Source organism: Microcaecilia unicolor, chromosome 12, assembly GCF_901765095.1.
Source record: "Microcaecilia unicolor chromosome 12, aMicUni1.1, whole genome shotgun sequence".
NCBI classification, from domain to species: domain Eukaryota; kingdom Metazoa; phylum Chordata; class Amphibia; order Gymnophiona; family Siphonopidae; genus Microcaecilia; species Microcaecilia unicolor.
The window spans coordinates 62,885,072-62,898,479 of record NC_044042.1 but is presented as its reverse complement, the minus strand read 5'-3'; the positions used below and the strand labels follow the sequence as shown (position 1 = coordinate 62,898,479).

Here is a 13,408-nt window from a genome sequence, read left to right as displayed (position 1 = left end):
CTGAAAAAAAAATTTTACTATGTTTTTTTGCCTGTTTTTGCTATCTTTTTTTCATAATCCCTCTTGGCCTTCTTGGCTTAACAAAGCAATAAGCATTGTTAACAGCGCTTAACAAGCAATAATAAGCACTAATTGACAATAATTAGAATTTATGCGCACAAATCACTAAGCGTGGCCTGTAACGCACTGCGCCTAAATTTTAATGCACGCAGGCAAAAAGGGTCATGGTTATAGGTGGGGAAATGGATGTTTCGTGGGCATTTCAAAATGTATGCTTGTAATTATAGAACATGGCCCCACCTAGAGTATTGTGTTCAGTTTTGGAGGCCATCTTGCTAAGGATGTAAAAAGAATTGAAGCGGTGCAAAGAAAAGCTAAGAGAATGGTATGGGGTTTGCGTTTCAAGACGTATGAGGAGAGACTTGCTGAACTAAACATGTGTACTCTGGAGGAAAGGAGAAACGGGGTGATATGATACAGATGTTCAAATATTTGAAAGGTATTAATCCGCAAACAAACCTTTTCCGTAGATGGGAAGGCAGTAGAACGAGAGGACATGAAATGAGATTGAAAGGGGGCAGACTCAAGAAAAATGTCATGAAATATTTTTTCACGGAGAGAGTAGTGGATGCTTGGAATGCCCTCCCGCGGGAAATGAAAATGGTAACACAATTCAAACATGCGTGGGATAAGCATAAAGGAATCCTGTGCAGAAGGAATGGATCCTCTGGAGCTTAGTCGAGATCGGGTGGCAGAGCCGGTGGTAGGAGGCAGGGCTGGTGGTTGGGAGGCAGGGATAGTGCTGGAGGCCCGGGCCTGGGGAATTTTGTTGTTAGTGTGTGCTAAAACGTTAGCGTGCCTACGGTGCGGCTTAGTAAACAGGGCCCTAAGTGCCTTGAAAATCAGCCCCCATGAAACTTGCTTTCCTTATGTTATCTTAGTAAATGTGCATTTTTCCAGCGTGTCTTAGAAGGCATCCAGCAGCCTTTAAGTGCAAAATTTGGTCAACATGAACTTTTGCCAGCATAGGCCCAATAGCAGTTACACACACATTTAAAGAGAAGGAATAGTCTCCTGCTTGTCCTGGAAGTGGAAACCCTGTATGTGATAGTAAACTCCTTTTTCTCTCCATTTGTGTTTCAGATTTTATCCCTCACTTTGTTTTGGAGCCCTTGTCCACGGTTCAGAAAGCTGGTGGGTCTGTGGTGCTACACTGTTCTGCCGAACCACCCTCTACTCAAATTTTCTGGTTGTTGAACGGCAAGAAGTTGAGTGTTGAGCCAGAGGAAGTTGCAGTGCAACCAGGGTCTCTGACAATCTTCTCTCTTGGCTCTTCTTACACCGGCCAGTACCAGTGTGTTGCCAATACCAGCATTGGTGCAATCATTAGTAAACCTGCAAATGTATCCTTAGCATGTGAGTTTCACTCTGCTTTCCATTCTCTTTTATCTCTGGAAAACAACTTTTTAATGAGATCATTCTGTTATTATAGTGGACAATTTTAGAAGATTTTAGATGGGTAATACAGAAAACTGGTTCAAAATGGTGCCTATCCTAACGCTATTTTTTAAAGGCGGTAAGGGGCTTATTTGTCTTTAAAAAAATAGACTCCCGGAACCAGCCCCAAAAGCACACAAATGCCAACATCCAAATTTACACCTGCTGCAAAAATGGTGTAAATTTGTGTGTGTAGCTCTATGGGGACGATATTCAGACCACAGGAGGCAGCCCAGTTAACTTCCATGGTTGGCGTTGAGCCCAGATATTCAATTCCAGGCCAATTCTGGTGACCGGCAATGAATATCTGGTATACCTTTGGCTGCTATAAACTTTAGCTGGCTAGGTCAATATTCAGCGTTGGCCAACTAAGTTCATAGTGGCCAAAGCTAGGCCTGCTATGTATGCAGTCCCATTTGGCCACAAAACGTAGCTGGACAGCGTTTGAATATTCGAGGCTAGCCGGCTAAATCGCACAATAAAGCTGGTTAGCCGCTATACGTTGACTGCAAATCATTGGTGTAGCTACGGGTGGGCCTGATTTTTGTCTCGGGCCCACCCAGTGGCGGCACCCCACATCAACATGTCTCTTCCTCCATGGCACTCGGCATCTGCACACCCGTCGCTGAACCCTGTCCCTCCCTAGTGTACCTTACAGGTGTCCCCGGCGCCTGCAGTGATTTAATTATTGCTGCTTGCGCCAGCTCTGCAGGCTTCCATCGGCTGGGTCCCACCCTCGCTTTCATCATTTCCTTTCTGGTGGGACCCAGCCGATGGAAGCCTGCGGAGTCAGTGCAGGCAACAATAATTAGATCATTGCAGGCAATGGGGGGGGGGCTGTAAGGTACACCAGGGAGGGAACGGGGTTCGGTGACGGGCGGGCAGATGCAGGGACACCGCAGAGGAGGAGCGATGTTGATGCGGGGTAGGTGAAAAAAAATCTCTATATTTCATATCTCTATAAAATAGGTGTCAATAAGTGTTCCCAGGGTAATTTTAAAAAATGGCCACGCACTGAAATAAATACAAAATTGGGGATTTTAAAACCACATAAAAATGGCCTTAGCATGCAAGCAAGACCAACATAAGGACACGCTATGGCCAGTTTTTACTACAGCTTTGTAAAAGAATCCCTAATTTTCTAGAAGTTCTTTTTGATGTGAAACAATTCATGTGCCAGTACTACGCTGCTCTACTTGTCCTGTTCTCCACCACCAAGAATGTATATATCATATAAAAGGAGATGCGGTGAGAGAGATTTATAAAGGATGGTTTTTATAAAATTACGTAAGTACATAAGTGTTGCCATGCTGGGACAGACTGAAGGTACACTCTCTATTGGAGTGAGAGAGTATATGTTAACTTTACAGAAGCAAATGGCACAGAATCTGTCCCGCATCCATAAGAGAGAGGCTAAGACTGACATTTAATACTGCCGAAAACCACGGAGAGTTTGTCTCTGGCAAAATTAAGTCCCTGAATATTCTTGCGTAAACACACACTTCTATTTAACCAGAGAAACTATATAACTTCACTAGCAAAGGTGTGCAATTCTGGTCAGCGTTTTAAAAAAAAAGGTGTAATAGAACTGGAAAAGACACAGAGAAGGGGGACTGAAATGATTATGGGGATGGAACGACGCTGAGGAAAGGCTAAAGAAGTTAGGGCTCTTCAGCTTGAAGAAGAGACATCTGAGGGGAGATATGATAGAGTCTACAAAATCCTGAATGAAGTGGAGGCGTGGCCTAGAGTGGAGGAGTGGCCTAGTGGTTAGGGTGGTGGACTTTGGTCCTGGGGAACTGAGGAACTGAGTTCGATTCCCACTTCAGGCACAGGCAGCTCCTTGTGACTCTGGGCAAGTCACTTAACCCTCCATTGCCCCAGGTACAAATAAGTACCTGTATACAATATGTAAGCCGCATTGAGCCTGCCATGCGTGGGAAAGCGCGGGGTACAAATGTAACAAAAAAAAACAAAACACGAATCAATTGTTTACTCTATCAGAAGTAGAAAGAATAAGGGATGCACCATGAAGTTACATAATAACATATTTAAAACTAACAGGATAAAATAGTTTTTTCACTCAATGTATAGTTAAGCTCTGGAGCTCATTGCCGAAGCAAGTGGTAAAAGCAGTTAGTGTAGCAGGGTTTTAAAAAGTTTTGGATAAATCCTAGAGAAAAAGTCCATAAACCATTATTAAGGTTGACCTGGGGAAAGCCACTTCTTATCCCTGAGGTTAGGTATCATGGAGTCTTACCACTTTGGGACTCTGCCAGGTACTTGTGGAAACTTGGTACTTGGAAACAGGATACTGGACTAGATGGGCCCTTGGTCTGACACAACACAGCAACTCTTATGTTCTTATACTGTATTTGTAGTGAAATTAAAATAAAAGAGAGTATGACCTTGTCATGGCCTTGCAGGGCTTGATGATTTCAAGACTTCTTTGGAGAGACACATCATTACTGCAGAGGTGGGAAGCTCTGGTTTCATCTGGTGCAAGGCACCAGACAGTAATCCCAAACCAGATATTCGCTTTCGGGTCCGAGGAAAATGGCTTGAGCATTCCACAGGTGAGACATGTCCAAGGCTTTTATGTCAGCATGGTTGTACTTTCTGCTTCTCTCTCCTCTCATGGGTTATACCATCCACTTCTATCTCTCTCGCTTCTTGTGTGTTATACCTTTTGCCCTCTTTCTTCTCTCTCTGGTTTGGGATATGCCATTCCTCACTTTCTGCTCTCTTTCATATGTTGATTATACCTCCCCCTTCTCTCTCTTTCTCACTTTCAAGTGCAGATAATACAGCCCTTTGTTCTGTCCTCTTTCCTGTGAGGGTATATCTTCTACTCATCTCATTATAACTCTTGTCCTCTGGTATTTTGTGGAACAGCCCTGCTACCTCCACTATTCCTCCTGCTGGTTTCTCTCCACATCCTCCACTTTCACGGTGCCCCATCCAAGTTGTGATTTTTGACACCCCGATTTTAGATGTTTTGCTCCACAGTTCATCCAAATGTCAAGGGGGCATGATGGAGGCATGTTTTGGATGAGACCTGGGACATGGGCAGCCACAAAAGATAGACATTTTTCTGCAATAGTGGAACAAAATGAAAACATCCAGGTCCAGAATTAAGACGTTTTGGCTAGACCTGTTTGTCATAACTATGTGACCAAAAGGCACCCTAAGTGACCAAATGACCACTAGAGGGATAAAGACATAACCTCCCCGCCTCTTACTCCCCTGGTGGTCACTGACCTCCTCCCAGCCCCCTAAGATGTGACAGTGATAATACATACCAGGCTCTGTGACAGCTTCACATACGATGGCCATTCCTAATAGAGCAGCAAGTAAGTCCCAGGAATAGCCTAGTGGTCAGTGTAGTGGACTGTAGAGAAGATGACCCAGGCCCATACCCCACTCTAGCTGGTACACTTGTGGTGGAATGTGTTAGCCCTCCAAAATTCACTAAATACCTACTATACCTACATTTATGTGGCATCTGCAAGCTTGAGAGCTATTGTAGCAGTGTACAGTGAGGTACAGGAGACTTGTTTTCTGTTCCTGGAGGGCTCACCATACAATATAAGGGGATTATGGTGAGGTGTGTACGTGGATCCTTTTATGTGAAGTCCAATGCAGTGTCCCCTAGGATGCTCAACTGCAATGTCTGTGTGGCCAGTCTACAAGAATGATGGCCCCCAGACATCCCAATGGCTGTTGTTTGGTGTGTTTTTTTTTCTCTTGGACGTTTTATTTTCCAAAATGGTCCCAAAATAAAATACACTGAGCACAAAACATCTAAGAAAAAGACGATTTTCGAACCAAAAGATAGACATTTCTCAAGTTCCAAAATGGCTGTGTTCACCACTTGATTTTTGGATGTTTCTAGCAAAATGTCCAAAATCAGACATTTTATCAAAAATGACCTTCCGCCTCTTTTCCCTCTCTCTTGTACATTTTATATCTTTCTCTGTCTCTCTGTTCACTTTCTCTACCAATTTTTTCTTGCCAGCATTCAGTTTTCATTTCCATTTATTGAGCAAAGATTGAAATTCTCTAACCTTGTAAGTGCAAAGATTGATTAAACTTAGGTTTCATTTTTGTTAGATTTTTGGAGGATGTTATTTTCTCTTACACTATCAATGCCAGTTGCTGTTGGAAAGAAAATTTCCCCCTGCTTTCCACAATGGCATTATTTCTCCTGTTACAAATAGCTAGAGAATAAGCATGGTTTAGCCATACTTAAAAACTGTTGTGATCCTCGACACAAGATATCCAACAATGAATAACCAAAGTTGATATCCTTGTGTCAGAGGAAGGTGAATCCTAGTTAGGTTTCTGTGTCAGGAAGAATTCATGAGCACATAATAACTGCTGGGCATTCTTTCTTGCTTCTACAGATAACTACCTAATCCTTCCTTCTGGAAATCTGCAGATCATAAATGTGTCCCTGGAAGACAAGGGGTTGTATAAGTGTGCTGCTTACAACCCAGTCACCCATGAGCTAAAAACTGAGGTCATCGGACACAAACTGAATGTGAGCCGTGAGTATCTGCCTTATATCTGGAGAGGTCTTGGAATGAGGTTGACTATTCTAACAATCCAGGAGTATTAGATGCCCTAGGTGAACCTTCAGCCTGGCATACCCTGCTTCATCTTTGTGCTCTACACGCTTTCACCCTGCCCACTCCTACAGTTCCCACTTTCTCCCTCTTCCAAGACCCAGTTTCAATGTCTCAGCTTTCTCCCCCTCCAGCCGGTCCCAAGATCTACACCCTTGACAACGCCAGCATTGAGGAGCAAGCTAGTCTCCTGCTGCTGTCTTGCATCTCCTTCTCTCCCTTAACAAGCGTCTGTCTTCAAAGGGTCGCCGGTAGCAAGTAAGAATCGCTGCTGCTGATGGAGGCTGACCCAGAAGCCTTTCCTTACCCATTAATAAACTTTTTTTCATTGGTTTATTACCACCTTTCTTTGGCCATTTCTGTTCTTCATGCTGTCTGTGTGGCACTACAACATTGTACATACCTGTATGACCCTTGTCTAGTCAGTCATGATGCTCCAACCTATTTGATGTAAACAGAATATGTTCTCCTTCCCTCTTTTTTTTCTAGGTTCCTTGACTACTGGCTTCCATATTGTACACCCTACTAGCCCTCAGGTTCTCTCAGTATTACAGCACAGCCCATTGGTCTTAGAATGTGCCGTCAGCCGGGTGCCTGCCCCTCATGTGCATTGGCTAAAGGATGGTCGTGACATAAGTGGCAGAGGCAGGTGGAAGCTGCTGCATACCCACCTTGTCATCGATCGGATTAGGATCTCAGATGCTGGAAATTACTCATGCTTGGTGCTGAATGCATCTGAGGAGCCGAAGCAAGTCAATTACACTGTTGGTGTACTTGGTAAAGATCTTTTTTCACAAGTAGTATACCACTGAGAAACAATGGTGCTCATTATAATAATTTTCCAGCCGATATTCAGCCCACAGGAGGCAGTCCAGCCGGCTGTGATTGGTGGGAAGCCCAGATCTTCATTGCTGGGCCATTTCCGGTGACTGGCATTAAATATCTGGGAGTTTTTCAGCCTGTTTAAACTTAACTGGTTAAGTTAATATTCGGCGCTGGCCAGTTAAGTTTATAGCTGCCAAAGATAGGACTGCTATTTTAGCAGTCCGATTTGGCCGCTAAACTTAGCTGGCGAAGCGCTGAATATTTGCGGTTAGCCAGTTATTGTGTGATATGGAGGGGCATAATTGAACGAAAACGCCTATCTCCATGGGCGTTTATCTCCGAGAACGGGTCCGTGAAGGGGCGGACCGAACCGTATTTTGGGAAAAAATAGACGCCCATGTTTTATTCAACAATGTGTGAGCTGGGCGTTTTTGTTTTTCAGCGATAATGGAAAATGAAAGCGCCCAGCTCAAAAACGAATAAATCCAAGGCATTTGTTCGTGGGAGGGGCCAGGATTCGTAGTGCACTGGTCCCCCTCACATGCCAGGACATCAACCGGGCACCCTAGGGGGCACTTTTACAAAACCAAACAAAAAGGTAAAAGAGCTCCCAGGTGCATAGCACCCTTCCCTTGTGTGTTGAGCCCCCCAAATCCCCCTCAAAACCCACTGCCCACAAGTCTACACCATTACTATAGCCCTAAGGGGTGAAGGGGGGCACCTACATGTGGGTACAGTGGGTTTGGGGGGTTGGACGACTAATAAGCATTAAGCAGCACAATTGTAACAGGTAGGGGGGATGGGCCTGGGTCCACCTGCCTGAAGTCCACTGCACCCCCTAACAACTCCTCCAGTGACCTGCATACTGCTGCCAGGGAGGTGGGTATGACATTTGAGGGTGAAAATAAAAAGTTGAGAAACTTCATTTTTTGTGGTGGGAGGGGGTTAGTGACCACTGGGGGAGTCAGGGGAGGTCATCCCCGATTCCCTCCAGTGGTCATCTGGTCATTTAGGGCACTTTTTGGGGCCTTATTCGTGAAAAAACAGGGTCCAGGAAAAGTGTCCTAAATTCTAGCTAAAAACGCATACTTTTTTCCCATTATCGGTGAAATGCGCCCATCTCTGTTCGGCAGATAACCACGCCCCAGTTCCGCCTTCGCCACACCTCTGACACGCCCCCATCAACTTTGTCCGCATCCGCGACGGATTACAGTTGAAAACGTCCAAAAATCGGCTTTCGATTATACCGCTTTATTCGTTTTTGTGAGATAAACGTCCATCTCCCGATTTAGGTCGGAACTTGGGCGTTTTTCTCATTCGATTATAAGCAGGATAGCCAGTTAGCCGCCGTGCGCTAAGCGCTAATATTCAGCAGAGATAACCGGCTATCTTGCACTGAATATTAGCGCTTAGCCAGTTAAGTGCTATTTAACCAGCCAGAAGCTTAACTAGTGCTGAATATTGGCCGGTTTGTTCCTGGGTGAAAAGTACGTGCATACCTTTCTCTGTGAATTTTTCCAAGGAAAAGTATGAGCTTACATTTACACCTGCGGTTTGGGACTCACAATTTTTCTGAGTGAAATTGCATGCATGTAGTTTGAATTTTCAAAAGATGGGGATAAGTGCAACCCCCCCCCCCCCCCCCCCCCCCCCCCTTCTATTCCACTCTCAGGAACATCTCATATAGGACCAGATTCAGTAAATGGCGCCCAAATTTGGGCACCGTAAAAAAATCGGTTCCGGGGAATTTTGCCCTCCCTCTCGGCGGCCCTGATAGCATGTAGCAAGATGCGTGCTCACATCCAAATTGTTGCCCATTAACATCAATAATTGGTTGTTAGTGCCCAATTATTCATGTTAATCGGCTCATTATCCAATTTAGTTGTGTGCATATCTCAGAATTGCACCCAAATTTGACATACAAGTTTGAGCACCCTTCCCCTCGATAGTGGGTAAACGTATACGTATACAGGCAGTCCCCACATATCGGGTGGTAGGGGTGTGCATACATCGCAGTTACTGTGATTTGTTTGAGAAGTCAAAAAATGTTTGTGCATATGCATGTCTAGGAATTAATAAGCAACGCACATGGCCATTAATAGGAATAATGGAAAATGTGGCCATTTTGTCACCATGCTAAAAGTGGCCTCAGCACATGGGAAAGACCCAAGCTGGGGATAGCGCGGGCCACTTTTTAGCTTGGTCAAAGGGCCCCTTAATCCCCAGCCAAAATTTATCCATTTAGATATACAGTGATGTGCAAATGTTTTTGCCTACTCCTGATTTCCCCTGTTATTGCGTAAATGTCACACTGAGTAGTTTCTGATCTTTAAACAAAATGTAATATTACAAAAAGGGAACCTGAGTAAACGCATAACACAGTTGTTAAATTATTACATCATTTATTTGAGGAACATATCTCCCTTGTGAAAAAGTAACTGCCGCTTTAGTTAATCGGTGAACCAGTTGATCAAATTTAATTGATAATTAGGTTCCACTGATTGAACATAGTCAGACTTGATTGCAGCTAGCTTTGCTGAATCTAAATCTCTCTATATATTGAACCTTACCATGAGAGTGAAGTAGTCGCCACAAAGTTTCTACAAGAACGCTATGCCACAATCAAAACAAATTCCAGAAGAGATGAGGGGAAAAGACGTTGAAATATATCAGCCTGAAAAGGGTTACAAAGCCATTTCTAAGGTTCCAGGACCCCACTGAACCACAGTGAGAGCCATTATCTTCATATGAAGAAGACTTGAAACAGTGGTGAATCTTCCGAGGAGTGGCTGGACTGCCAAAATTACACAAGAGCTCAGCGGCAACTCGTCTGGGAAGTCACATAACATCCCAGAAGATTATCCAAAGAACTGCAGGCCTCTCTAGCCTCAGCTAAGGTCAGTGTTCATGACCTTGCACTAAGAAAGAGCCTGGGCAAAAATGGTATTCATGAGGGAACAGCAAAGCGGAAACCACTGCTATCCAAAAGTAACATCAATGCTCGTCTCACATTTGCAGAAGCACACCTGGATGCTTTGCAAGCCTTTTGGGGTAATGTTCTATGGACAGATAGGTCAGGAGTGGAACTCTTTGGACAACACAGGCCCCATGAAATCAACCAAAGCTTACAAATCATGAACACCTGGGCAAATGCATTTCGATTGAAACCGAATGCAGAAAAAACTCAATGCCTGATACTTACCTCCCAATACAACACTAATGAATTTACCGCAATAAACACACCAAACCTAAACCTTCCAATCTCAGAAACCCTAAAAATCCTTGGAGTCACTATCGACCGCCATCTAACACTCGAAACCCATGCAAGCAACACAACCAAAAAGTTGTTTTACTCCATGTGGAAACTGAAGAGAATAAGACCTTTCTTCCCAAGATCCGTCTTCCGCAACCTAGTGCAATCACTCGTACTCAGCCATCTCGACTATTGCAACTCACTATATGCAGGCTGCAAAGAGCAAACACTGAGGAAACTTCAAACAGCCCAGAACATAGCAGCCAGACTCATCTTCGGGAAACCAAAATACGAAAGTGCAAAACCACTACGAGAGAAGCTACACTGGCTCCCACTCAAGGAACGCATCACTTTCAAAGTATGCACACTAGTCCACAAAATCATTAATGGTGAAGCCCCAGCCTACATGTCTGACTTAATAGACCTGCCACCCAGAAATGCCAAAAGATCGTCCCGAACTTTCCTTAACCTCCACTTCCCAAATTGCAAAGGCATAAAATACAAAGTGATGCACGCATCAACCTTTTCCTATATGAGCACGCAATTCTGGAATAAACTACCACGAAACTTAAGAACAACCTACGAACTAACCAACTTCCGCAAACTACTAAAGACTCATCTCTTTGAAAAAATCTATCAAAAGGATCAAAGCACATGAAGTCCACACACACAGTTGGCAATGGATCAACACATTCTCTTAATACTCTTATCCCCGTAATTCTACTACACCCAGCCCTTTTCTCTTCTCCATTGTTCTCTCCCCCTTATCGATACCTGGACATTGTTTTAACTCTACTCCTCACAATGTAACTATAATCATGTTATAACTTATTGTACTTCCATCGTTACAATGTATTGTAAGCCACACTGAGCCCGCAAATAGGTGGGGAAATGTGGGATACAAAAGCAATAAAATAAATAAATAAATAAAAATTATGTCTGGCGTAAAGGAAATACAGAATAACACAGTAAGAACATCACACCCACAGTCAAAAATGCTGGTGGTAGTGTGATAGTGCAGCATCAGGGCCTTGAAAATTTGTCATGAAAGAACTATGAATTCTGCACTTTACCAAAAAAGAAGAATGGCCAGTTATTTGTCTGTGAGTTGATGCTAAAACATAATTGGGTTATGCAGCAAGACAATGACCCAGAATACAAAGGCAAGTCTACATCAGAATGGCTGAGGAGAAACAACATTAAAGCTTTGAATTGGCCTAGTGAAGGTCCTGTCGGGAACCCTATAGAGATGCTGTGGCAGGACCTGAAATGAACAGTTCATGCAGCAAAACCTACAAATGTGTTTTAATCAGGGGCGTAGCTAAGTGGGGCCACGGGGGCATGGGACCCCACAGATTTAATGCTGGCCCCCGACACTTTTGAACCCCTGCTGCCGCAAGGTACCTTTGCTGGCGGGGGTCCCCAACCCCCGCTATCCTTAGTCGTCTTCAGATCCGGTCTCCGGTGTGTTCGCTGATCTGTGCTGTGAGTCCTGACGTCCAGCATGTCCTGCACATTCCTCATTGCTCGGGGGGGGGGGGCGAAAGTGGCAGGGGAGGGTCAGCAGTGGGGGGGGGGGGGGGTCAGCGGCTTGGGGAGGCGGGCTAAAATGTGCCCCACCACCTTGGGCTCTGGACGCCCCTGGTCTGAATTATACCAATTCTGCCAAGAAGAGTGGGCTAAGGTCCTCAACAGCGATGTGAAAGACTCATATCAAATTTAGGAAGCATTTAGTTGTAATTATTGATGCAAAGGGGGTGCAACCAGTTATTAAGTTTAAAGGGCAATTACTTTTTCATATGGGTGATATGGATGTTGGATGCATATGTGCCAGGAACTACATATGTATGTGCTAGAATTTACACAGCTACGTGTACAAGAGGAGTCAGAATTTCATGAAATTCTGCAGTGGTGTTAGGCACTACAGGGGTTAGCACAGTGGTTCCTAAATCACTGACAGAGACCCCCAGGTGCAAATGGCCAGGTAGCTGGCACTTGTGTACCTCGGAGCAGGTCCAAAGGTTGGTGCAGAAATCTTTAAAAAAATATGAAAGTGTTCCCATTGTGAAATAGGAGCTACATAAATAAATTTTTGGCCAGTCCAAACCATGTCGCCTTGAAATCTCTGCATCCTGGAGCATTTATATGCAATCTACATATGTAAATGCTGAGGCTTCTAAAATGACCTTCTCAGTTTAGCGTTAATTATTTCTAAATTAATCAAACTAGGATGAAACTATTGCCCTGGAGGGGGATTCTTTACAGCATGATTAATGTGTAATTTACTCTCCAGTCAGGAATGAATGTATGAACATAACAATATTAAAGTGAGGATGATAAAATAAGGGTTCTGAACAAGTGAATAAGGGTTAGGAGTTAAAAGCAGCATCAAAAAGGTGGGCTTTTAGCTTAGATTTGAAGATGACCAGAGATTTTGCTCACACCTTTTTCAGTAGTAGCTCAAGGTGAGTTACATTCAGGTATACTGGATGTTTCTCTGTCCCAGGAGGGTTCACAATCTAAGTTTGTACTTGAGGCAATGGAGGGTTAAGTGACTTGCCCAAGATGATAAGGAGCAGCAGCAGGATTTGAACTGGCCACCTATGGATTGCAAGACTGGTGCTCTAACCACTAGACCATTCCTCCACTCCCATATTTTGTTGAGGACAAAACAAATTTTGACATATCTTATTCGCCATTCTGCAGGGCAAAAAGGTTGTATTCCCAAGTTTGATTTGTCCTTGCCATTTTCAGGGCACAGACCGTAGAAGTCTGCCCAGCACTGTTCTTGTACTAAAAGTTCTGAAGCTAATGTCGAAGCCCCTTAAAAGTTACACTCAAGCCGATCCATACCTATCCAGTCACGATCAGGGCATAGACCGTAGATGTCTGCCCAGCACCGGTTTCACTTTCCAATTACCGGCAAGCAGCTAAAATGAAGCGGCAGAGGAAAGAAGGCCTTCTCCTGACCAGGGAACAACCTTTTTGCCCTGCAGAATGGCGAATAAGATCTGTCAAAATTTGTTTTGTTCCCAACAAAGTTTTTACCGTGTGGTAGACTTAGGTGCAAAGTGCACACTGTAAATCATATTTAGGGATTTTCAGACAGTCTCCCTGTGTATTACTAGCTACTGCTCCAAACCTTTGCAGGTAAATGTGTCTGTGATTTTCACAGTATACATACGTTTACTTTCAGAGGGGGGGA

At 44.1% G+C, this 13,408-nt stretch overlaps 1 protein-coding gene across 2 annotated transcripts in view; it reads left to right on the top strand.

The window, feature by feature from the left end:
• The window catches only part of CDON (cell adhesion associated, oncogene regulated), a 192,800-nt gene that overhangs the window by 83,342 nt on the left and 96,050 nt on the right, over positions 1-13,408 (top strand). For both annotated transcript variants that reach the window (XM_030220695.1, XM_030220696.1), the window contains exons 3-6: positions 1,144-1,416; positions 3,924-4,073; positions 5,904-6,047; positions 6,615-6,902. In XM_030220695.1, the coding sequence (XP_030076555.1) occupies positions 1,144-1,416; positions 3,924-4,073; positions 5,904-6,047; positions 6,615-6,902 (855 nt within the window). The remainder of the gene's footprint in view (positions 1-1,143; positions 1,417-3,923; positions 4,074-5,903; positions 6,048-6,614; positions 6,903-13,408) is intronic.